Source organism: Tursiops truncatus, chromosome 10 (assembly GCF_011762595.2).
Source record: "Tursiops truncatus isolate mTurTru1 chromosome 10, mTurTru1.mat.Y, whole genome shotgun sequence".
NCBI lineage: Eukaryota > Metazoa > Chordata > Mammalia > Artiodactyla > Delphinidae > Tursiops > Tursiops truncatus.
This window is the reverse complement of record NC_047043.1, coordinates 21,706,218-21,732,763: the sequence shown is the minus strand read 5'-3', so window position 1 is coordinate 21,732,763 and position 26,546 is coordinate 21,706,218. Positions and strand designations below refer to the sequence as shown.

The 26,546-nt window shown below is 40.4% G+C and overlaps 2 protein-coding genes and 1 long non-coding RNA gene across 8 annotated transcripts in view; 1 reads left to right on the top strand and 2 right to left on the bottom strand.

Moving 5' to 3' along the window:
• ZKSCAN8 (zinc finger with KRAB and SCAN domains 8) overlaps window positions 1-22,658 on the bottom strand; it is a 41,990-nt gene extending 19,332 nt beyond the window's left edge. The window contains exons 1-6 of one of the 4 annotated variants that reach the window (XM_073810492.1): window positions 22,639-22,658; window positions 7,574-8,077; window positions 6,788-6,929; window positions 4,421-4,512; window positions 4,036-4,159; window positions 617-2,365 (exon numbers count right to left, since the gene is read on the bottom strand). In XM_073810492.1, the coding sequence (XP_073666593.1) occupies window positions 1,404-2,365; window positions 4,036-4,159; window positions 4,421-4,512; window positions 6,788-6,929; window positions 7,574-7,990 (1,737 nt within the window). In that variant the 5' untranslated portion in view covers window positions 7,991-8,077; window positions 22,639-22,658 and the 3' untranslated portion in view covers window positions 617-1,403. Of the gene's footprint in view, window positions 1-616; window positions 2,366-4,035; window positions 4,160-4,420; window positions 4,513-6,787; window positions 6,930-7,573; window positions 8,078-14,566; window positions 15,298-22,638 lie in introns of those variants that run through there. The other 3 variants (XM_073810493.1, XM_033863595.2, XM_033863593.2) reach the window with 3 other exon arrangements.
• Window positions 16,700-26,546, bottom strand: part of ZSCAN16 (zinc finger and SCAN domain containing 16) — a 19,494-nt gene continuing 9,647 nt past the window's right edge. The window contains exons 5-6 of one of the 3 annotated variants that reach the window (XR_012334372.1): window positions 23,509-23,650; window positions 22,665-22,769 (exon numbers count right to left, since the gene is read on the bottom strand). Coding sequence is in view for 2 of the 3 variants with exons in the window: in XM_019944895.3 (XP_019800454.1) it covers window positions 22,711-22,769 (59 nt within the window). In the remaining variant the exon portion in view is untranslated. Of the gene's footprint in view, window positions 22,770-22,804; window positions 23,651-26,546 lie in introns of those variants that run through there. The other 2 variants (XM_019944895.3, XM_073810498.1) reach the window with 2 other exon arrangements.
• LOC141279710 (uncharacterized) overlaps window positions 22,249-26,546 on the top strand; it is a 20,992-nt gene continuing 16,694 nt past the window's right edge. Inside the window, exon 1 of the long non-coding RNA XR_012334381.1 lies at window positions 22,249-22,295. This is a non-coding gene — a long non-coding RNA (uncharacterized lncRNA). The remainder of the gene's footprint in view (window positions 22,296-26,546) is intronic.

The following is a 26,546-nucleotide window of genomic DNA, read 5'->3' as shown; positions in this document are numbered from 1 at the left end:
ATAATAGCACTACTGGAATAGCTAGAACTGCCCAATTTAAAGGACAACTCATATTTGGATTCTTCTGGAAGTTGTAGGTGTTACTTTAAACCAGCCTCATTACTTTATACAATATCCCCTGGTATACTGAAAGCTTCAAAGATGAAATATAGTGCTTGGTGATGATGAGTTTAATACTGTGTCTTTGCTGGATTACAGATGGAGTGCACCAGAATTCAGAAGAATGAGGAACTGTGAAGTGAAGTATTCAACTGATTACCGCTGTAGATATGGCAAGAAAGAGATGAAGAATGAGGGAGGTGCTGAGGCCACCTAAGGAGGTGGGTCCAGGGTAAAGACAAGAGTGTAGACCATCTAGTCAGGGGGTTTGTGCAGACCCCTGAGAGAGTGGTACCGTAATGGGCCAAAAGAGATGAGTATACATTCTTTGTAAGGATTTTTATGTCTTCTTCAAGCACCTGTCTCCTTTTTTTCCCCCATGTGATGCCTTAACGAGGATAGTGTAAACACCTATTTGTACCACAGTGTACAGTGGGAAGGTGGAAAGCAGAGTCAGAAGTCACCAAAAGGCACAACCATCCAAGCTCAAGAGCAGCGGGGCTGAGTCTCCACTCACCTCTTTCTCTGCATCATTCCCACAACCATCACTAATGCGTCCACTTCCTCGCTGACACAGGTACTGGGACTGGGAGTGGTGAAGGATACGTATGGATGCTCAATGACTCAGTGGAGTCAGTGAAGGTGATATATGAAGAAAAATGCTGGAGTGCTGTTAAAAATATAGCATTCTGAGTTTGCATGGGAATATGGATTTCCACTATCAGGAGCATTAGAATAAAATAAAATGCACACTTAAGCATAAATACATGAGATGTCTGTAAAAATTTCCCTAGAACTAGGATCTTAGAAAGCTAAATATAAGTCTCACACAGAGGCTGCTTCAAACTCTAAAGCAGCTTCTTAGGTCAGATTAGGAGCACAAGTGCACCTTTAGGGGAATAAATGGGAGAAGGGATCACAGATGGGAAGAAACAGAGGAACTAGGAGGAGTAGCCTCTCTCAAACCTATAGCTACTCACCAAAAAGACAAAGTTAAGTGCCTCAAGCCGTGACGAGCAACTTGCTCTAATGCTATTTTAAGCTTCTAAAGGATACCTTAGGCCATCAGGAGCTCCACTCCATCAGACACCTCCCAAGATAGTCAAGCTAATCAACCTGCATCAAGGCACTGTGCCCAAACTACTGAAGAGCTATTCTAACTTTGTCACCACTATCAATTCTGACCCTAGATAAGGTTGTAATGATGCTGAACTTTCTGCCTTTTTGTTACACTGAAAGACCTCTCACTAGCACATGGTTCCTCTAATGCTGAATAATGCCCAATCTATGACTAAAGTTTTTTCCTAAACTCCCGTGGATTCAGACTTTTCTCCACTGTGGATTCTCTGATGTCGAATGAGACTTGACCTCTGAATAAAGGCTTTCCCACACTCATTACATTGATAGGGCTTCTCCCCTGTGTGAATTCTCAGATGCTGAATGAGGCCAGTGTTCCCATTGAAAGCTTTCCCACATTCTTTACATTTATAGGGTCTTTCTCCAGTGTGGATTCTCTGATGTTCAATAAGGCCTGACTTTTGACTGAAGGCCCTCCCACACTCATTGCATTTGTAGGGTTTCTCCCCAGTGTGGCTTCTCTGATGGCCAATAAGATGTGAGCTCCGCCTGAAGGTTTTCCCACACTCATCACACTCATAGGGCTTCTCCCCAGTGTGGATTCTCTGATGTCCGATGAGGTGTGAGCTATGACTGAAAGCTTTCCCACACTCATTACATTCATAGGGTCTCTCCCCACTGTGGATTCTCTGGTGCAGAATAAGGCCCGCACTCTGACTGAAAGCCTTCCCACACTGATTGCACTGATACGGCTTCTCCCCAGTATGGATTCTCTGGTGCAGGATCAGGCCTGTGTTTTGACTGAAGGCTTTACCACACTCCTTACAGTGGTAGCGTTTTACTTTGTTGTGGATATCCTGATGGGAAAGAAGGGCTGACCTGTAACTGAAGGCTTTACCACACACATTACACTGATAGGGTTTCTCCCCAGTGTGGATTCTCCAGTGGCGAACAAGACCTGAACTCTGAGCAAAGCTCTTCCCACATTCATCACATTTATGTCGTCTCTCTTGGGTGGGATTTCCCCGCTGCCTCTCTAATGTGCCCAGAAGGTCTCGGGCTTCTCCATGCTCAAGACCCCCGATAACATCCCCGTTGCATTTGGCAGCTGTCTCTCCATGTGGTTGGATTCCAGTAGATATTACCTGTTTTGAAGCTAATTCCCTGTTCTCATTCCTGGTCTCACCACCTGGAATAAAAATGTAATAAACATCAAGCCAACGTCACTTCCTATACTCTATGTTAGGAGAAAGAAATCAAAGATGGGGGAAAGGAATATACACTTGGAACAGCTACAAGTAAACGCAAAGCTCCCACCTGTCTCTGAAATGCCTTTGTTAATATGGGGAGAAAGGAGCAGGGTCAAACAGAAGTACCACACACCAACTGGGGAAGAACTGCCATCAAAAAATAGGGTTGATGGGGCTTCCCTGGTGGCGCAGTGGTTGAGAGTTCACCTGCCGATGCAGGGGACACGGGTTCGTGCCCCGGTCCGGGAGGATCCCACGTGCCGCAGAGCGGCTGGGCCCGTGAGCCATGGCCGTTGAGCCTGCGCGTCCGGAGCCTGTGCTCCACAATGGGAGAGGCCACAACAGTGAGAGGCCCGCATACCGCAAAAAAAAAAAAAAAAAAAGGGTTGATGGAAGGAGGACTAAAGTAGAGAAGGGATCAACTGCGGAGAAGTGGAAGTTAGGGAGTGGGAAGGAATATGGAACTACGAAAAGACCTAATGAGTGGAAAAGGAATGAAAAAGTCCCAGTCATTAAAAGGGAGGAGCACAATAGGTCTAAGTGAGAGAATCTATGTGAACTCAGAGAGCACTAAAAGATTTCAATTTCCAACTGGCAAAGAGACCAATACCCAGTTACAAACTGTAAGGTAAGTCCTAGATTAGAGAAAAAAAGTGCCCTTTTATTTTTTTAAATTTATTTATTTATCCTGGTTATTTTATTTCTATTTATTTTTTTAGTTGAAGTATAGTTGGTTTACAATATCGTGTTAGTTTTGGGTGTACAGTAAAGTGATTCAGTTACACATATATATGTGTATATATCTTTATTCTTTTTTAAAATTCTTTTCCATTATAGGTTATTATAAGATATTGAATATAATAGTTGCTGTGCTATACAGTAAATCCTTGTTGTTTATCAATTTTATATATGGTAGTGTGTATCTTAATCCCATACTCCTAATTTATCCCTCTCCTCACCTTCCCCTTTGGTAACCATAAGTTTGTTTTCTGTGTCTGTGAGTCTATTTCTGTTTTGTAAATAAGTTCATTTGTACTATATTTTAGATTCCACTATTTTTTAGATTCTCTGTCTGACTTACTTCACTTAGTATGATAATCTCTAGGTCCATCCATGTTGCTGCAAATGGCATTATTTCATTCTTTTTTATGGCCTAGTAATATTCCATTGTATTGAGATATATATATATATATATATATATACACACACACACACACACACACACACACACCACATCGTCTTTATCCATTCATCTGCTGATGGACACTTAGGTTGCTTCCATGTCTTGGCTATTGTAAATAGTGCTGCTATGAACATTGGGGTGCATGTATCTTTTCAAATTACAGCTTCTGTCTTTTCCAGATACACACCCAGGAGTGGGATTGCTGGATCATATGGTAACTCTATTTTTAGTTTTTTAAGGAACCTCCATGCTGTTTTCCATAGTGGCTGCAAAAGTTCCTTTTAGAACTCCAGAAGTCTCAATATTTTATCTTTCTGTTGTATCCTGAGTTTAAACTCAACTATGTCTTTCAGAAAGCTCAAAGCTACTGTACACATAAACAAACACAAAACTGTAAATGATAACAATAACCAGAGGTTTCCTTACCCAGGGAGAACATGTTTCTGTAATTCTCTGGCCTGTTATCTCTACTCAGATCCTTCTGTGATGAATCAAGAAGCCATTCCTCTCGAATTAGGGACACAGCCATGTCTTCAATCTTCTCCAAAGTCTGAAACAAAACAAGATGCCCATCTGGGACTGGGACTGTTCCACAGTTCAAACCCAGAGTGTCAGAGAGATCCACCAGGGTTGGAGTGGATCAAGAGGTGGGAATGTACTGTGTAAAGGGATCTGCATAGCTAGCAGGAAAGAACAGGAAAATGCACCAGATTCATTGGGGGAAAATCAAGGATCAACCTGTCTCTATGCAGAAGAACATGGGGCAAGTTCTTAATGGAGCTATGGGGTTTCAGTGAGGAGCACAACTCACCTGGAACCCTGCTGTAAGAAGTGTAGCTCTCATCTCCTGGTCTCGAGGACTTCCTTTCTGGGAAGGAGTAGGACTCTGTGAAGCAGATATGGCTGAGAGAGGAGAAAGCAGCTATGAATGAGACCAGCCTTGTCCTGTGGTTATAGGAACCAGCACTAACACATTCCAAAATTATTTGTATTTCAGCCGATATGCATGCCAGAGATTTTTTTTTTTTTTTTTTTTTTTTTTGCGGTATGCGGGCCTCTCACTGTTGTGGCCTCTCCCGTTGTGGAGCACAGGCTCCGGACGCGCAGGCTCAGCAGCCATGGCTCACGGGCCCAGCTGGTCCGCGGCACGTGGGATCTTCCCGGACCGGGGCACGAACCCGTGTCCCCTGCATCGGCAGGCGGACTCTCAACCACTGCGCCACCAGGGAAGCCCTTGCCAGAGATTTTGAATATGAAATGCTGTTAATCTTGGACTCTGGGTTCATACCTATGGTTGCTCACAAAACATCTGCACTTTGATGTCCCACTCAGCCTGAAGTTACATGTCAAAAATAGAAAGTGTACTGGTTTCCTAACAGGAAGTGCATTACAACTTCTTCTCTACCACCAAAGCTATATTCCATCCTTGTGCTTGTACACAGTATTTCTTTAGGTTCTGATCTCTTGCCAAGCTGAATATGAGAACCAATCTATCTCTACTAACTCTACTACTTTTTTGAAATGTCTACCATGACTGCCAGCATCTGCTTCCTATAGAAACCAGACAGGGTAATATCAAAATAAACATAGACTACTGTGTCTTGGGCAACAGGCATTAGAATTTTACATAAGGATTGTACTATTAATTGAAAATGTTTCTAAACTTCTTTAGAAATATTAAAAATCCACTAATTTAGAACAAATTACTATAAACCACACAAATGAAAAAATAAGAAATTCAGGGCAAGTATGAGATGAGACTAGAACACCTTATCTTGTTCTGTAAGAAAATTCTCAAAAAATGATGGAGAAATGTCAATAGGACACAGGAGCCAGACTGAAGAGGCCTCCTCTGGCCAACTCTGAGACAATTTAAGCATCAAAATAAAGATAGTAACAGAACATTTCTGGAATAAAATAAGAATTTATGAGTCCACATTGATAAATAAAAAATGAATAAATAAAATAAAATGGGGGAAGGAGAGAACACTCTCCATTACAATAAATAAATAAATGTAGAAGAAATGACAGAGTTAGAAAATAATCACTTTAGTAATCACTGATTCAGTCAAGAAGCATCAATAAATACTAAAACTAGTGTTTCAGCAACAAAAGTTTCATGAGGACCAGGATATTTACATAGACTCAAGAGTATCTCCCCACAAATTACTTATTAACTACAAAGGGAAAAACAGTAACAAAAACCTAGCAAGAATAACCTTAACCAAGTCATCAAAGATAACATTACCAATAACAGGCAAATTCCTGTTGTATTCCTGAGGACAACATCACTTCTGGGATGTTCATGCCAAATATATACAACTCGAATCTATATATGAGGAAACATCACACAAACTCAAATTGTTGTCATTCTACAAAATAACTGACTTGTACTCTTCAAAAATGTCAAGATTGTGAAAGGCAAAGGAAGGGTGAGGAACTACTCCAAGTTAAAGGAGACTAAAGAGACAGGACAGCTAATTGCAAAGTGGGATCTTGGACTAGACTCTGGAAGAACATTATTGGGACAACCAGCAAAAACTGAATATGAACTGTGGACTAGATTAGTATTGCATCAGTGTTAAATTTCCTAATTGTGGGGGCTTCCCTGGTGGCGCAGTGGTTGAGAGTCCGTCTGCCAATGTGGGAGACACGGGTTCATGCCCCGGTTCGGGAGGATCTCACATTGCCACGGAGCGGCTGGGCCCGTGAGCCATGGCCGCTGAGCCTGCGCGTCCGGAGCCTGTGCTTTGCAACGGGAGAGGCCACAACAGTGAGAGGCCCGCGTACCGCAAAAAAAAAAAAAAATTTCCTAATTGTGATCAATTTATTGTGGTTATCTATGAAAACACTCTTGTTTAAGAAAATACATACTGAAATATTTACAAATAAAGTGTCATGATACCAGTAAAACCTCAAAATGCCTATGTTGTAAAATACACTGTGGTAACAGAAATGTATGAATACATAAAACCCCCAAATTCTTTAATTTGTTCATGAGTTTACCACTGGGACTAAGAGTCTGTATTTGAAGCCTAGATAAACATTTAAATCAGGTCTTATTGCTGGTCTGTAAACAGTAGAGGCTAGTTCCTTCCAGGAACTAGACAGGTGTCCCAAAGGTACTTTCTTTCCTCTCTGCTTTCCCACTCCTCATCAATGAAATCTAGCTCCTCACCTCTGTCTTGTGGCCCTTGGAGCACTGGAGATTCGTGCTGGGTTGCCACAGGTTGGAGCTGAGTATCCGGAGGCTCTGGTGCAGATTTGGAATGCACGACCTCCTCCCAGAGTACCCTATGTCCATGTGCACGAGCAGGGACCTAGAAACAAGACACCTGCATTACAAGGAATCCCTTTGAGAAATGAAGTGAACAATGTAACAGTACCAAGAGCACATCTAAAGGGATACATACTGGGGGAAGGAAAAAGCAGAATCTCACTTAGTTAGGAACACAAACATGTTGATTTGCACAGAAAGGCATCATTTCTGCTTAGTACTGAAGGAAAAGATTTCTGCTGATGCCCTCCCTGCTGCCCACAATGCTGATATTCTGCATTCCCAAGAAAGGGGAAGAATGATAAACAGAAGCTTAAAACAGTGCTCTTTAGTGGAAACAACTTTTGATAAGAAACTAGGAAACCTGAGTTACGGGCTCAGATCTGCATTTAGTTATTTGGGTGCCCCTGAAAAAGTAAGTTAAGCTCTCTATGCATCAGTTTCCCATCTAGCAAACAGAACAATAATACAGTTGTAGGGATGTTATGAGGATAAAAAATGGATTTATATCCTTTACAAGAATAAAAAGAACTCTACAAATACAAGCCATACCACACGGTAACTCTTTTCATCCTCCTGCAACACAAACTCATGCTCAGCATTTATCCTCCCATTGTTGTGTCAATGTCCCTCCACCCAGCTTCCTGGACTCTCACAGTCAGAGCATGCCCCCCTCCTTCTACTTACTGGCCGTCCCAGTATATCAATTTGCCTTTCCAAATCCTCCAATAGAGTCACCACCTCCTCTCCATTCTCTAGATGATGTTCCTTAACCAGAGTCTGGAGCTCCTCAGGCAGGATGGTCAAGAACTGCTCCAGCACCAGCAGCTCCAGGATCTGCTCCTTGGTGTTCAAATCTGGCCTCAGCCACTGGTGGCAAAGTGCTCGGAGTTGGATCAGAGCTTCTCGGGGTCCTAGTGTCTCTTGGTAGCATAACTTCCTGAAGCGCAGGCGGAACAGCTCTTGGCCAGGAGGGTTATTTTCATGTAGACTTGACTCCTGGTCCCAACCATGATCTTCCTCTACCTTGATGATTACAAGGTCCTCTTCAGGAGCCTGGTCTGGTGGGGATGGGGCTGAAGACTTCCTTGATTCTGCAGCCATTTAGGGCCAGAAAAGCTCAGGAGACTCGTTTCCACTACTTTATCTTCTTAAGAGAACCTTCTGAGGGCCTCTTCTTTAAGGCTACTTCTTTGGGAAGAGAAAATGACAAATAGTGTAAAGGCAAGTCAAAGGTCATAGTAATCTACTGAGATATCTTAACAAGTTCCCTTCCATGACATGGACTTCATGCCTCAGTCATTTAAGTGATCCTCTCCAGAAATAACTCCTTGCCTCCTTAGCCTTCTGCATGCCAATCCCATCTGGGAATAACCCTTTCCTTCTGCTTTCTCTCTTGGGGATGTGGAACATGGCTAAACAAAGTCAGGAAACCATGTAGACTGGGTCTAACTGAAATTCTGCATTTAACCTCATCTGGCCCTCAGGGCTGCTGATTTAACTCCTTTCAACATTCGCTATACCAGCTATACTGTTTCTACACACTTTGGCTCTCAACCTGCCCCTCACTCTCAACATGAGACTAATTTCCATATAATCTAGCTCAAGATATTGTCAAGAACTGTCCTAACACTTTCTTCTTCTCCACCTAACATTATCATACATGTGCTCCCCCTGCCATCTTCCCCCTGTCTCCAGGCTAACTTCTACTATGGACTTTACCTCAAGCTCTGTAACTCTTCTCTGGGGCACAGGTCCTGCATCTCCAAGGAACCTGGATGCCCTATCAACACCTGCAACCCCAAAACCTAGTCCCATACACTAATGATGTTCCAGAATGTTTTATAAATAAAATCATACAGTATGTAGCCTTTTGAGTCTGGCATCTTTCACTTAGCATATTGTACTTGAGATCATCAATGCTGTTGTACATATCAGGAGTTTATTCCTTATATGGATGAATGTTTACCCATTCTCTAGTTGACAATATCTCAATTGCTTCCAGTTTTTGATGATTACAAGTGATGCCACTATAAACATCTGCACATGAGTTTTTGTGTGAACACAGTTTTCATTTCACCTGGGTAAACATCCAGAAGTAAAACTGCTAGGTCATATTGTAAGTATATGTATAACTTTATAAGAAACTGCCAAACTGTTTTCCAAAGTGGCTATAATACTTTGCATTCACTAGCAAGATGTGAGAACTGCAGTTGCTCCATATCCTGACCAGCATTTGACATATAAATAAATAAATATATAGACATATATATAGATTTAGATATCCTAAAGGCATATAGTGGTATCTCACAAGGGTTTTAATTTGCATTTCTCTATTGACTAATGACGTTGAGCACCCTTTCCTGTGCTTATTTGCCATCCATATAGTTGGTCCTTCATACCCATGGGTTCCACATCCCTTGATTCAATCAACCACGGGTCAAAGATGTTTGGGGAAAAAAAATTCCAGAAAGTTCCCAAAAGGAAAACCTGAATTTGCTACACACCACCAACTATTTACATAGCCTTTACATTTTATTAGGTATTATAAGTAATCTAGAGATGATTTAAAGTATACGTGAGGATGTGTGTAGGTTATATGCAAAGACTATGCCATTTTATATGAGACTCGAGCATCGACAAATTTTAGTATCCATGAGGGGTCCTGGAACAAATCCCCCATGGATACCAAGGGACAACTGTATCTTTTTTGGTAAGTATCTGCTCAAAACTTTTGCCTATTTATAAAATTAGTTTTTTTTATAATTGAGCTTTGAGAATTCCTTACATATTTTGGATACAAGTCCTTTATGAAATACGTGACTTGCAAATATTTCCTCCTTTACATTCTTTTAAAAGTGCCTTTCCAAGAACAGAAATTCGTAATTTTTTTTTTTTTTTTTGTGGTACGCGGGCCTCTCACTGTTGTGGCCTCTCCTGTTGCGGAGCACAGGCTCCGGACGCACAGGCTCAGCGGCCATGGCTCACGGGCCCAGCCGCTCCGCGGCATGTGGGATCTTCCCGGACCAGGGCACGAACCCGCGTCCCCTGCATCGGCAGGAGGACTCTCAACCACTGCGCCACCAGAGAAGCCCTGAAATTTATAAATTTTTGAAGTTTGTCAACTTTTTCCTTTTAGGCATTGTACTTTTGGTGTCATATCTAAGAAATCTTTGCTTAATCTAAGGTCACAAAGATTTTCTCCTGTTTTTTTTCTAAAAGTTTTATAGTTTTAGGTTTTACCTTTAGTTCTATGATTGCTTTTAAGTTAATTTTTGTTCAGAGTTTGAGGTATGGATGGAGGTTCATTTTTTTGCATACAAATATCAATTGTTCCAGCACTATTTGCAAAAACAGATTAAACTTTACCCATTGAATTGTCTTCGCATCTTTGTCAAAAATCAAGTGACTATACATGTGTGGATCTCTTTCTGGAGTCTATTTTGTTCCACTGACCTATACGTTTTTCTTTTTGCCAATACAAAACTGTCTTGATTGCTGTGGCTTTTAAAATCCTGAAATTACTAAGAGTCCTGCAACTTTGTTGTTCATTTTCAAAATTGTTTCAGCTTTTCTAGTTCTGTTGCCTTTTGATATAAATGTTATAATTGGCTTCTCCTACAAAAAAAATTCCTGGAATAGGATCTGTGTTGAATCTGTAACTCAGTTGAGGGACAACTGACATCTTAACAATATTGTTTTCTATTCCATAAACATGGTATATCTGTCCATTTATTTAAGTCTTCTGATTTCTTTCATTAGTACCCACACTATTTACCTTTCTCAAAGGACAAGATAAAATGCTTTCTTCTTAAAATCCTTTCTTAATGATTCCAATTGGAAGTGATTTCCCTCTTACTCTATACATCTGTTACATAAGTATGTATTACTTTAATGTTACTTTTGCCATAATTGTGTATTATTAGTTGCAAAGGAGTTTTGACTTTCTAACTTAACTGTATGTTTCCCATGAGTACAGGTGTTTATCTTTTATCTTACTGATAGAATTGAAGAACATTAGAGGGCTATTATTTACAATACCCGACACAGACTGTATTTATATTTGTTGAAGAGTAAGTTTTAGATATAAGGCCTGAGGTCTTCTTTAGACCTGTTCAATTACAGGGTCCTATTTCTTTGGGGGATATATGTCTATGGCTTTTACCTTTGGTATTAGGCATCATCTCTTGCCTGCAGTAGCAGTGGTAAGTGGTCTTCCTGCCTTTGGTTATGCTTTCTTTCCATTCATGTTCCATAAAGATGCTTACTGTGGGTTGAATTGTTTCCCCCCCAAAAAAAAGATATGTCGAGGTACTAACAGCAAACAAACAAACAAACAAAAAACATACTACAGGGCTTCCCTGGTGGCGCAGTGGTTGAGAGTCCGCCTGCCGATGCAGGGGACACGGGTTCATGCCCCGGTCCGGGAAGATCCCACATGCCGCGGAGCGGCTGGGCCCGTGAGCCATGGCCGCTGAGCCTGTGCGTCCGGAGCCTGTGCTCCGCAATGGGAGGGGCCACAACAGTGAGAGGCCCACGTACCACAAACAAAACAAAACAAAACAAAACGTACTACAATGCATAACATAATCCCCACAACAAAGAATGATCTGGTCCAAAGTGTCAATATCGAGGCTGATAAATCCTGGTCTCGTGGAAATCATTCAACTCTAACTTAAAAAGTCTCAGCTTACCTATTACCTTTTAAATTAGGTTTTCCCTGTTGCCCTCACTCCTCAGCCGCCAATACCCCCAACCCCCTGCCCCAGAAGACTAAGGTGCTCATTCTTTTTTGTTTTTTTTTTGCTTTTTGTTTTGTTTTGTTTTGTTTTTGTGGTACGCGGGCCTCTCACTGTTGTGGCCTCCGGATGCGCAGGCTCGGCCATGGCTCATGGGCCCAGCCACTCCGTGGCATGTGGGATCTTCCTGGACTGGGGCACGAACCCGCATCCCCTGCATCGGCAGGCGGACTCTCAACCACTGCACCACCAGGGAAGCCCTAAGGTGCTCATTCTTGCCAAGTTATTTTTTACATGGTCCAGACATAGGATTTATCACACTGTGTACAGTATGTACTGCAAATGTCAGCCCATGGCCATGGTTTTCTTGCAAATGTTAGTTTGTAGCCGTGACCTTTTTCTTTGTATCTCTTTTTAAGCAGGGAAGTTATATTACATATTTGTATGTCAGAAAGATCACAATGGCAGCACTGTGGAAAACAGGATGGAGAAAAACATAACTGAAGGCAGCACTGTAGAGAATGGAAAAGAGCATAACCAAGGGCATCATATCCAAAAGCAACTGGCAAGAAATGCGAACATCAAGATAAAATCCCAGACCTGTAGTCCGCCAAGGGAAAGAAGAGGTAGGCACTTATAAGGAAAATCAGATTACATATTGTTCCTGACATGAGTCTTCAAAGCAGTGTCTCTATCTTTCAGGGGTTTTGGGCCGAGAGGGTGGGGTAGGGTTGGCTCATAGTCTCTCAGTCTAATGAAAACACAGAACTTCTCCCCATAAAAAAGCCCGTAGGCACAAAAGTTTACATTCAATTTCATCGGGTTCATACACCAAACGTCCACCTAAGGACTCCAGGAAGGTTAAGAACCCCTACATAGAGAGAGTGGACAGAAAAGGAAGAGAATTTGAAAAGTTATCTTTAAAATCAGACAAGACTAGTGACAGTAGTTTTGGGAGTAAACTACAGATAGGAGAAATCAAGGAGCAAGAGATAACGTTAAATATGGTAACTGACAACAGAGGGTTTAATTCATAGATGATAACTTTACAGAGAAGTGGGGGAATTTCCTGGAATACAGAGATTTGAGGGAAGAGTGAATTTGGACAAGAGGCTGAAATTTTGTGGAGGGTTTGAGACAAGGGGTAAACAATTTTGTTTTGAACAGACAGGGTTAACATCCATGGTTTTAAAATAATTCATTTAAAAAATCAAGGAAAATTTAATAAATTCTTAAAATAGATACTTATAGTTTAAAAACTTAAAAGGTCATTACTATGGGACATGAATTCTGAACTCTAATTGTTTTGAATGTGATTCTGCATAGTCATAGTTTTACCATGTTTTCCTATGAATTTCCTAAAGTCAAGGTTCATCTTTAAGTACTGAACTACTGGCCATCTTCCATCTTATAATCAATGCTCGTCAATACTAGCTTTAAAAGGTTTCAATGTTAAGTGTGCATCACGCAAGAACTTTATATTGTTGATATGTTAAAACGGTAATATAATACTAAATGACATTAAAATCTCAGTAGTGAAACTGATGGGAGTCATCTAATTATCAGATTTGTTCATATTTTAAACCAAATCAACCAACAAATCTTATCCATTATCCATTTGATTATTCTTTTTAGTAGCTAACTTTCCATTTTTAGCCTCTTCCCTCTCCCATGAGACAAGTTTTTGAAAATTACAGCCTATAACTAAATAAGTACAAAGATACGTACTACAAAATTAGTCTACTATGTACCCTCCTCTCAAAGTATATACACCTGTATTTAGGTTGGTAAGCACCTTGTGGATCAAGATTGCGTCTTACATTCTCTTTTAAGAATACCTCATCAAGTTTCTTGATTTAGGAAGCTAAAATAATCAATCTTTAAAGCTTCTTCTCATCTCAAACGCTATAATCCTGTGAACTACTGAAAGCACAACCCATTTTAAGAGCATTTCAACAGATGAAGAAAGAATGTTTTCTTCCTTTAGACTAATTTAAGTCTAATTTGGGATGTTTGAGAGCTGAAAATAAAACAAAACAAAGATATTTTCCAGGCTTTAAAGATAAAGGTGAAGTAAACACTGTGCTTTATAGGTATCTCAAACTGCGTTAAGTTTTAACATCTACCACATTTTACACTTAACCACAGCAGAAATTCAAAATATGTATGTATTTGCTTCAACAATGATTACTGCATAAGTATACTTAACTGAACTAATCAAATAGAAATAGGGATTATTTTTTAGAGGTGGTAGTGGCAGTCTTAATGTTGCCTGACAAAAATTACTCATGAGTCACTTGAGTTTTGGAAATGGGGCCCCTCCGAAAGAGTTCCCAGGCATCTGCTTCAATTAGCTTTAATAAACTAAGTATTCTGAATAAGTCTGAATTTTACATCACCACGAAGCTGTCAAAAAATGTTTCTTTTGTACATTTATGCAGTCAACACACCACCACATTCTGAATACACCACAAAGAGCAAAATAACTTAGCAGGAAAAATTGGCTTCCAAGGATAACTGGGGTTTCCAAAAGCAAAATATATCTTAAAAAAAAAAAAGAGAATTGTGACGGAAATGCAAAATTGCTAAGTAAAAACAATTCAGATCGTGGAAAGAGGAGGATGAAAGATAACACGGGGGAAAAAAAAAGATAACCCGGGAACAGTTTCCTATTTTAAGACAAAATCGACTGCAAATAACGCCACAAAACGATTAGCGATGAAGACAGCGAATCTCTACTAAAGGTTCCCTCGCAAAAAGTTTAGGCACGCGGACTCGGCCTGCGCTGGCAACCAAAGCGACCCGTGATCCACCGAATCACCGGGGCGCCGACTTCGGCTCAGATCCCCTCTCAAGACCCCTCACGCTTGTTCTCACCTGCGGCCTGGTCTGGCCACAAAGCCCTCCCCTTCCTCCGGCCCGGAGCCCGAACCGTACTCACCGTGAGTTCCAGCGGCGGCCCGGGTGGGGAAGTGAGGCTGCAAACTGTGGACAGACCTGGAGGGAGGGCTGGTAGAAAAAGGGGCGAAAGCTGTAACCGGACCAGGCCCCTCCAGCCCCTAACTTCCAAACGTGCGGAGGCACAGCACCGGCCAGCAAGCATCTTGCCCCAAGCCACTTCCGGGAGCTCTCTAGGAATCCTGGAGGTCTGAAAGCTCTATGGTCGGCCGACTAAGCGGACGGGGGCACCGCGCCCCTCTCACCAGTACTCTGGGCCTAGCGTTCCTCTTGCGTCTACGCGTCGCAGGGTTGCGCGGCTCTAGGGCATCGGGAAAGTCGTGGGGAATAACGGACTGTGGTGTCACCTCTGCCCCGCGCACCTGGCTCACCCAGTCCGCCCGGCACGGTCGCTGGGGAGGTAACTGTCCCCCGGCGGGCTGATCCGAGGGCGTGCGGGGGCCAGCGATGAGAGCAGGCGGAAGCTGGGGTATCGGTGGAGGAGGATGCGCTTTAAGGATCCTTATGATGCTAATTAACTAGACTCGCGTTTGGCCGGGTTAGTTACCCCTGTACTTTACTGTTCTCGCTTCATAAATATGTCCAGTCCTCTCACGTAGACTGCAGATCTCTTGAGGAATTTTGTTAATCATGGTTCATAGCTTTTCGAATCCCCTACGGCACCTAGTAATAGTATACCATATACTATTAAGTATTCGAAAAATAATTATAATTAAATGTAAATTCTTTTCGAGTCTGTACATATGTTCCACCCTTTCCTATCTTAATGAATTGCAGTCTCTTACCAAACCTGCTTTGTACTTTATTTTTAGTGCTGAGTTAAGCTTAGCCTCATGACGTAATCTGTGCCTTAAGCTTCAGTAGTAGACCCTAGTTCTAATACCACAACTTTCGAAAAACCTAAGTTCAAATCTATGTTCATTCTTTATACACCCTTACAATTTTAACTTTTCAGACTACGTAGGATTTTGGGGTGGAGGTTGTGGATGTTAACCTTAGAAATAAAACACAATTTTTTAAACAGCAAAATGGGTTTATGCAGGAAAAGCAGAAAATTGCAATTTCGGTCAGGCAAGCCGTAGTGAATCATAGGCAAGTGCAAGAGACAAAGGGAAGGTCAGCTTTTACTAGGTTTTAGGAGGAGACTGGGGAGGGTTGTCTTGAATAAAAGTTCATTGGAGAAGAACAAGAGTTAGTTGTTATGGCGGTTTCTTATTAGCTGCAAGCAGTGGTCAGTGCCTTGTTGCTAGGACAAGAAGTGATCTTCTTAAAAGCAGGTGATGCAGTTCCCATGTGAAAAATGTCCTCCCTTGTACCAGAAGAGAAGTAACGTTCTTATTATCATGGATAAGAAGTTGTGACAGAGAAAAATTTATACAAAGAATTCTGTATAAGCTGACCTCGTTAAAATCATTTGTATCTTCCTTATTCCTGCTGGTTATGCAGGCTGTAACAGTGGTACATGCGTGAGAGCTCTCCTTCAGGGCTTCCTGACTCCAATTTAAATGAGGTTTTTCCTTAATTTATTTTCACATGAAAACTGTTTTACTTTGGTCCCCCATTTTTATTCCTTTAACACTTTTTCTAACTACCCATTTATTTTGGGTTTTCAGGTTCCCCTCCAGTCTTCACTTTTTAAAAAATATATTTATTTATTTTATTTATTTATTTTTGGCTGCGTAGGGTCTTCGTTGCTGCACAAAGGCTTCCTTTAGTTGTGGTGAGCGGGGGCTACTCTTCGTTGCGGTGTGAGTGCTTCTCATTGCAGTGGCTTCTCTTGTTGCAGAGCACGGGCTCTAGAGCGCAGGCTCAGTAGTTGTGGCGCCCGCGCTTAGTTACTGCGCGGCATGTGGGACCAGGGCTTGAACCCGTGTCTCCTAGCATTGGCAGGCCGATTCTTAACCACCAGGGAAGTCCCTCCAGTCTTCATCTTAATTTCCCCTCCTTATCTGTTCCTGCTGATAGCCACCACCGATGTTTCTATCCAGTCCCCAACCTTAACCTAAAAATATTTTGTCTACCCCCAGTAGCTTTGATTTGTTTTTAAGAGTTTTGTCATCTAATCATCACAATGAAACAAATAACAATAAACATTGAGAAGTTACAGTGCTTCAGCTCTTTCAAAACACTTATTTCTACTCTTTATCTCATAGTTCTTGCCTCATATCTCATAGTTCTGTATTTTCAATACATATTTCTGATAGCCGGTATCCAGAATATATAAAGAACTCTTACAACTCAATCATAAGAAGACAAACATAAATAGGCAAAAGTTATGGACACACACTTTACCAAAGAATATATATGAATTATCAATAAGTACATTAAAAGGTACTCAAGGTCATATTCATCAAGGAAATATAAAACTAAAGCTACTACACATCCATTAGAATGGCTAAAATTAAAATGACTGACAATACCAAGTGCTATGAGGATATGAAGCAACTGGAACTCTTATACACTCCTAATGGGAGTGTAAAATGGTACTAGTTTGAAAAATGGCAATTTTTAATGAAGTTAAATAATGCCTACATTATGACCCAGTAATCTCACCCTTAAGTATTTACCTAAGAGATATGAAAACATAAGTCCATAGCAGCTTTATTCATAGTAGGCCCAAACTGGAAAAACCCAAATGCTCATCAACAGGATAACAGAGAATCAAATAGTGTTATGTTCATACAGTGGAATACTACTCAGAAATTAAAAGGAGCTACTGATAGATGAACAATGTAGATGAATCTAAAAAATATTATGTTGAATAAAAGTAGCCTTGTATGAACAAGTAAAATTAATCTCTGGTGACAGAAGACAAAAAAATGTTTACCACTGATTGGAGTTGTAGTTAACATGGTTGCATACATATGTAAAAATTCATTGAGTTGCACACCTGATTTGTGCATTTTACTAATAAAAATACATTTTAAAAAAGTACGGACTCCCCTGGTGGCGCAGTGGATAAGAATCCACCTGCCAATGCAGGGGACATGGGTTCGATCCCTGGTCCGGGAAGATCCCACATGCTGCAGAGCAACCAAGCCTGTGCGCCACAACTACTGAGCCTGTGCTCTAGAGCCTGCGAGCCACAACTACTGAGCCCATGTGCTGCAACTACTGAAGCCCGCATGCCTAGAGTCTGTGCTCTGCAACAAGAGAAGGCCACACATCGCAACAAAGAGTAGCCCCGCCTCACCACAACTAGAGAAAGCCCGCAGGCAGCAACAGACCCAATGCAGCCTAAAAAAAAAAAAAAAAGTAAATAAAATTGAATAGTACTCTCAGGTTTATGGTGTGAAAAACACCAGGCCTCACTCTTCCCTTCCGTTATCAATATCTATTCCCCAGAGACAACCACTTTAACTCTTTCCTTTTACTCTTGATATTAACCTCCATATTTATAAATAACACGCTAACACTGCCATTTCTTGATTTTTCAGGTATAGATATATTATCTATTGACTTCCTGCTATGGGAAGTAAGCATTTAACCCTTTTAAATCACTACTATAATTAGCCACACCAGGGTTTAGAACATATTTTAAACTGCCTGAGTCGCTAGGTCCAACAACCATGACAGCCCCACCAAAGCACAAAAAAAGTTAGACCCTGGTTACTCATACTTTCCTTATTTGTATAAGCAGGTGACAAGTTTTTAATAAGACTCCAAATATTTTCCACACCTAGGGCCACAAGGGTGTTCCCACATTTTCCGTAGTTGCTCTACATTTTAGTTTCAGAAGCATCACTTCATATAGTGTATGGACTAGCATATTAATTCTCAAATATTTTGGTCTCATGACTCCTTTTATACTCTTAAAAACTAGTGAGGACTCCAAAGAGCTTATGTTTATATGGGTCATATCCATCAAGATTTGCTTTGTTCGAAATTAAAACAGGAATTAAAAGTATTTATTCTTTAACAATAACATACCCATTACATGTTAACTTAAGTAACATATCTTGTTACTTTAATATTTTATGAAATTTAACTATATTTTCAAAAAACGTAAAAGGAGTGGAATCATTTCACATTTTGCAAATCTCTTTAATGTCTGGCTTAATAGGAGGTGACTTGGTTCTCATACCTGCTACTTCATTCAGTATCACACTTTTGCTCATACTGACCCCTCTGCTAGAAGTGTACTTCCTACTACTCTCCACTTACCTAAACTCTATCCATCCTTCGAGGTCTGGCTCAGATTTCACTTTAATCAGAAAGCCTTCTCTAAGAATCCAAAAATGAGGTGTGTAAAAATGAGAAAGTGAGAGAGAGGTGGTATAGAAGAACATGGCTTGTTTTAAGTTCAAGTTGGAAGGGTGACATATATCTACTTCCTTTCCCTCCCAAGAACACACTTAAATGACTGAAAAATTTTAAAACAAAATAAATAAATAACAGTGCTAGAAAATAAAGAGTAGAGCAGAAATTTTGAGGAATTTCTGGAAAAGAATCAGCAATTGGGATCAGATTGTTGAAGAAGCAGAGGAAATTGCCCTGTAAGACACCAGGGCCAGGTATGCATCTGCAAAAGAATCCTGGAGAAGTTCAAACCTCAGGACCAAGAGGTGCAAATGGCAAGAATGGGCTATTCATTTAAGAACTGCATTTGGGACAGTTGGATATCTCCCTTTTTTAACTGGAAGCTGGGGCTTCTGCCCTCTAGCTTGATACCTGTTTTCTAAAATGATCGGGAGGGCTCTTAATAAGAAAACTGAGGCCTCAGAAAGAAGCATAGCAAAATTTGAAATGACTCTGGACCTCTACAATGGAACAAGGAGGAGGAGAAAGAGGTTCTCATTTTGGTAACTGTGTAGGCTCCCAGCCTGTCTGCTTGCTCCCACTCACTCTAAAGGAAGGCCTGCCTACTTACATACAACCCGGACTGAGAATTTCCATTGGGATAATACGAGCTGCACAAGCAGCCTCCTACAACTGTAGCGGAAACTCATACTACCTAAATTAACCAGCACAGGACCCCATTCCTAAATATAAGCATCCAATCCAGAGGACATTTAATGAAAATCAGGTGCAGAGCATGAAAGGCGGGACAAGAGTAACAGAGATCTGACCCCCCCAAAAGAAAGAGACAATCCAGAGAACAGAAAGAGACAATCCAGAGAACAGAAGGAAACTTTAAATAAATCAGTTGGGGAATGAATGCTGAAGACCAAGTTGGCAGATGTCTTCTAGGTAAATGAGTATGTTAAGTATTTAATCCACGCTGCTTTAAACATAGAAATGGGTTAATATAAAAAAGTGGAAAAAAGAAACATTTAGGTTGAAACATTCTTTGAATCTCTACTGATCAGAAACAGAATAAAAATGCAAAACAGTGAGCAGGGCAGAAGTTGCAAGCTTGGTGGATAGGCCTGCTGAGCTAGGGGAGGCCACAAGGCACAGGTACAGCTTCTCAGCTAGGAGCTGAGCCAGGCCACCTACTTGATTTGTGACTGGTGTTGCCATATCCTCATTATTACTGCAGAGTGGTGACTTTAAATTTTCACTGTGAGAACTGGTTTTGATGGGGGGCCCTGTGGGCCGGGTGAAAGTTGCTTTAAATCAATCCTAGGGTGGGAGGCAGCAGATTTCTCCTTTGAAATGTTGCTCTTCTCTATTATAGCCACCTTCCTTTAATTACCTCATACCTACATGACTGCAGCCTTGAGATAATCTTCATAACTTTAGTCCACTACAGATATGTTTACTAGATTCATGTTCCTTAAACATCATTATAATTTCCCCAGTCACAGACCCTGAGTGGCTCCTTATCCCTTACTAAAACAAATGTAAACTTCTGTTTGCCTTTTATTTTTATTATATTTTTAAAAATTAAAATAACAAAATATGATAAAAACTAGAATCTTGATGTATATAAAGTTTAAAAAAAAAAAGGCTGACATCTCCTCTAACCCCAGATGCTATTACCTAGAGTGCTGGGAAACAATTCTCCAAGGATCTCTCACATTTCTCCAAGGGTTCTGACAGATTTTCTTTCAGATTATCTTTTCAAAGATGTTTGTATCTCTTTGTGGAGCAGATTTGTTTCCTGACCAGGATAATAAAGATATTGCCTCACTCTGGGGCAAGGCTGGGCAAAGACCGGCTTTTCCTATGCTTGGGGTTCCTCTGCTAGGATGCAAACCCATTGTGTGAGCAGTACCCACTGGGGCCCCTCCTCGGCACTCCTCTGGCTTTGAGGACAAGGGGAGCATGAAGCTCATGATGCTTGTGTCATTAAGTAAAGTCCTTTGTCTGACACAGGAGCCTAGTGACTACCATACATTTCTGACGAGAAAAGTGGTTTCGCTTGTTTTGTCAACTAGCTAAATTTAGTCAGTCTGATTCACTTTCTCCCTTCTGTTCTTTAATTCCCTAGATCTGTCCTCATTCATCCAAGTAAGTACTTATCAAGAACCTACCATGTGCCAGGAGCCAAGTGAGGTGAAAATGCTGGGATGGGCAACTATGTGAAGCTCACAATGACTGTCAATCTTTTGTATTCTTCTTGGTTTCTCCCTTACTCAAGTCTTGCACTTTACTTTTCTTCACACGAGCTCCAGAAAAGCAAAAGTGACAGTTGGTTAATTAGTCCTATTTGTCTGACATGGATGAGTGATAGGGGAGGGGAGGGAAACGTCTAAAGACTAAGTTTTTTACGTGCATTCTCACAGTCGTCACAACCATCCTATGAAACAGGCACTATATTATTCTGATTTACACAAACAAGGAAACCGAGGCTTAGAGAGGTTAAAAACATTGCCCTTGATCCTAACAGGAAAGTGGTGGAGCGGGAATTTGAATCCAGGTTTAAAGAATACTAGCGGCGGTACTCTTCACCCATTTCATCCTGGGCCCTCATTTCCCCTAAGCATCAGAGAAGTTTAAACAGAGGCCAGTTTTCCTCTCCCTTAGTGCGCAAGGCAACCTCAGTGTTTCTGAACCCGGGAAAGACCGGCCCCCTTTTTCAGCGCTCTCGCGACTCCCAGCCACTTCCGGTAGCTAAAGGTTCCAGAGCTCCCCGGGCAGGGATTTGCGGCCCGGTAAACGGCGCTGTGAGCTGGACCCGGCGCCGGGGGTTGGAAACCGCCAGGAGACAAGAGCTGGCGGGTGGGTGCCCCAGTGAGGGTCACCGGGGTGGTGTTCTCCGCCGGTGGACGGGTGGGCCCGTCCGGGCTGGGTTTGGGGTTAGGTATTTAGGGAGCAGGGAGCAGTTCAGAATTAGGGTAATTGTTAACATTACAGGAATTATTTTAAAACACACACAACAGCAACAAATGCAGTGAATTCATGAAGATCAAATGCCAGTTAACTAATTTAAGCAGTCTGGGGGGAAGAAAATGCTGAACATGATGCATTTTGATAAACAAGAAGACTTAACTGCGCTATTGGCAGAGGCTAACATAGCACTTACTATGTGTCAGGCACTGTTCTAAACCCATTACATTTGGTCACTTATGTAATTCCTACCTTATGAGGTAGATAACCATTTTACCACCGTTTTACAGATGGGAGACCTGAGGCACAGAAAGTAAGCCAAGGTCATATAACTAGTAACAGGCAGAGTAAGGATTCATACCCAGGCATTCTGCTTTTAACCTCTGCTCTACTGCCTTTCATTGATAACCTTGACTTTATCTGTTTAGGAAACGTGCTATCCAGAAGGAAGTTTGTACAGAGACATGTTATTATAGTGGTGTTCTGAATCTCATCAGGTTTGTTGGCAATTTCCCTTTAGACAAAGGGCTTAACAAAGGGTGCCTTCCACAGAAAGTTTTAAGGAGAAAAGAATACAAATTTTCATTTAACAAATTAATTAGGCCCCCACACAATTTCAAAGTCCCTTCTCCTGTTCCATTTCTCTCTAGCTTTTTCTCTGTTCTTATTTTGTTTCCACTAGGTTAAATCATTGAAATTGCTGATATTTCACTGCTTCTGACACACAGAAATGGCAACTTCATATGTTTAACCCAGTATTTAAACATCTTTTTGTGTGAGAATTTAGGAGTCTACAACAATCTTTTAGCAAATTGTTTTGGCTTTGTCTCCAAAGTATACCTTGAATCCTTTTATTTCTCTTCATGTCCACTTTGGACCTGTGGTTGGTGCCACCACCTTCTCTCATCTGGATTACTGCAGTAGCCTCTTGACGGGTCTCCTTGCTTCTGCTTTTTTCTCACTCTTGCTTCCTTAAGGGACCAGAATATTTTAAAAACAAAAATCAGATCATGTCCTTCCCTTCCAATGGTGTCCCACCATGCTTAGAATACATATCCTGGCCCCTGCTCACCTCTCTAGCCTAATTTTATTACCACATTCCCCTTAATCCACTGCTTTAGACCCAATGACTTTCTTTCATTTCCTGTAAACACATCAGATTCATTCCTACCGTAGAGACTGCATAAGCAATTCCCTTTGCCTGACAGGGTCTTCTTCAGAACTTCCCAAGGCTGGACATTTATATTTCAGTTAGAATGTCAGCTCTCCAGAAAAGCCTTTTCTGACTACTTGTAGTAGTCATTCAGCCACTCTGTTTCATTTCATTATTTATATTCCATATACCACTACTCCTATTCGATATTTGTCTTGTATTCCTTCACTGTAATACAGGCTTATAAAAGCAGGGATTTCTTTTTTTTAATGAAAAGACAGAAGCAGCTCCTTTATTATAGCCCAACAGTTGTGACAAATGAAGACACATCCAAGAACAGATAATGAAAAATTTTGAATTATTGTCATTGTTTCTCATATTCCTGAGACTCTTGAATTAATATAGCAAACCAGTCTGAAGATAAAAAGCTAGAAGCTTTATCAAATACATTATGTCTGGTAGAATGTCTACACTGAACTAACTCAAAGTCCTGGTAGTAGTTTGGGTTTTATGTAAGAAATGGCATAGATTTTTCTAGGAGGTATTGATGTACTTACTCTTCATTTGAAGCCAAACTGACTGTGATGGTTTTATACTTTTCCAATTGGAGTGTCATGTTTATCTCTTCTTTATTTCTGACTTAGCTTTATCTACTTTCTGGAGGAGCCAGGATGTTCTTTTCCATAGGTGTCAAGAATACTGATCCAAGGGGAAAAATGAATTTAAGGTCAACCCTTGAGTAACAGAGTGCCTAGAAAGTAGCATTAAGTGTTTATGCAAAAAACTCAATTTGTGTAAGAGTTAGACATTAACGTAACTTATAAATATATGCAGTAGGTGAAGAAATGTTTTAACTTAAAATTATTTCAAAGATTCCAGATTTATTGTGTTGTCATTGCTTTACAAATAAGAATGGTATTTTCTTTCCCATCTGACTCCTATTGTATATGCAAATCACCACAATAATGTGAATAGCTATTTACATATTTTATGTGACAATGAAATACTAAAATTGTTCAAAATATGGAATTATACATTTGCTGGAGGGTTTAGGATTTTAACCTAGTAGATAAGGCACTATTTCCTGATTCTGAAAAAGGATTTCCTTCCAGCTATGTTTTTATACATTGATACATGGAATATATAACTATTTCTGCATTTTTAGATGTCCTCATATTCATGTTTGTATTTTTATATAGATAGTAAAATAGAATTTGTTTATAATTATCTGTTGATTGTTCTTCATAGGTAAGTTATTTTTAAACAAAAAACATCAAAAGCACGTAATCACTTCACGTCTTTGAGATAAAGTTAAGGCTATAGGAGAGTTTTCCAAGACTATCTACTGAGTGGAGTAGAGAAAAACAAAAAGGCACAATAACTGGATTAATGAAATTTCCTTCCTTGTACCCAGTATTACGGTGATATATAATAGGTTAATTCAACATACATGGGAACTTATGGTTCTTACATATAGAAATTGTTCCATTGCTAATTTCCCCAGAGACTTCTGCAGTAAATACTATGAAGTGTGTATTAAAAATAATGCATAAAGCAGGTCTAACCATTAATAAGTCCTCTCATGCAATGGCATATCCAAAGACCTTTAGTCCCTATTGCTGTGCTATTGGACTTGCCAAACAAACCAAACTTAAAATCTTATTAAATTGAAATGAAATTGTAATCCCAAAGTAACAATCTATTTTTCCCCCTTTTCTTTCCTTCCTCCCCACACCTAACCTGAAATGCCCTGCCTTTTTTTTCCTAATAGTCTTCCATCTGAAAGGACAGCATTATACCTTTAATTTTAACATTCACTATTTTTCTCACAGTCTTACATGGAAATATCTTGTTATATCCTGCTCTATCCCCAATACCTAAAATAGAGGCGTGGCACATAGCATGCACTCAGTAAATACCTGTTGGATTAATGAATAAGAAGAAAAAGGTAAAACGTCCTTGGCAGCACAGAACTTAGCCTCACAGAATTGAGGTGGTTTGGAACATAGTGAATGGGACCTACCCTGAGAGTGAGAAGATCTTGATCATTGTCCAATTAATAGGAATGTAATGTGATCCACCTATGTGGATGTAAGTTTTCTAGTAGCCACATTAAAAATGTAAAAAGATAGGTGAAATTAATTCTTAATGTATTTTATTTAAACCAGTATATCCAAAATATTATTTTAAAATAATATCTTATTAATGAAATATTTTACATTCCTTTTTCATACTAAGCCTTTGTAATCCAGTGTGTTTATACTTACTACACATCTCAATTCAGTTATTAAATTTTCATTGGAAGTACTTGATCTGTATTGAGATTACATAAAATTTTGAATGGAAAAAATAGATTCCTATACCCGAAATACTCCGAACATACTTAAAGGTTTTCCAATAACTGAATTGAGTATCAGTTTTTAAATTTAAATTAAAGTGAAAAAATTTAGTTCCTCAGTTGCGTAGCCACATTTCAAGTGCTCGATAGCCACATGTACCTAGTGGCTAATGTATTGGACAGTGCAGATCAAGGATAAAGTGTCTATTTGTGGTTGGGTCAAGGGGCAAAGGAGAGGGTAGCAGCAGAAGTACGGTATAGAGAGAAGAAGGTCTAGAAAATCATTTTGTGGGGTAGTAAAAGGGTCTAAAAGTGCTGGCCATATATAACATTTCTAAGTTGAATCTTATTGTATATGATGTGGAACGGTCATGGAAATCAGATTATTTTCCTATAGAGCAGTGGTTCTCAACTGGGCTGGCAGGGCGGGGGAGAGATTTTGTCCCTCAGGGAACATTTGTATCTCTTAAGAAATTTTTGCTTGCCACAAGTTGGGGCTGCTGGTATCTAGAGGGTAGAGGCCAGGAATGCTGCTAAACATCCCACACTGCAGAGGACAGCCCCCCACAGCAAGAAATTGTTTGGCTGAAAATGTCAGTAAAACCAAGGTTGAGAAACTGTGCTCTAGAGGATTTGAGTAAGAAAGACTGAGAGATCTATTCTTTTAGAAACTTAGTCTAATTGCCTTGTGATATTACTAAGGGGAGAACAGGTTGTTTTGAAGCATTTCAAAATTTCTAGCAGTTTCACTGTTGATGGACTTTTTGATTAGACTATAAAGAAATAATTTCATGCTCAGAATGAGATTGTAGACACATTCAATAAAGATAACATAAATAATATGTGCTGTGCATGTAAGACTCAACGACCTTGGGATAAGCTGATCTGTTCACCTTCGTATGGCTGTGGCATATGACCACTGTCTCAATTATAATTGATGTCAATATTGGAATTACTTGTCACTCTTTTCTTTCTCTATCACCATCTCTTATTTTATATTTGTTCCTTTCCCTATACCCTTGCTCCTTTTTTATCACTCTCTTTTTGTTCCATCCCCTTCTCCTCTATCTTGTTTCCCCCCTGTTCACCAAGGCCCGTGCATACCTCCGACATCCTCTCCTACCCCAACTCTCATCTGTTTCCTCCCTTTATAGCTGTTGGCTCCTCATTCAAAATCACCAGTTTAACCACCATTCCCCAACTGTATCTGAAAGAACTGCCCCCGTACTCCCTTTAGATGCCTCTTAAAATCACTGT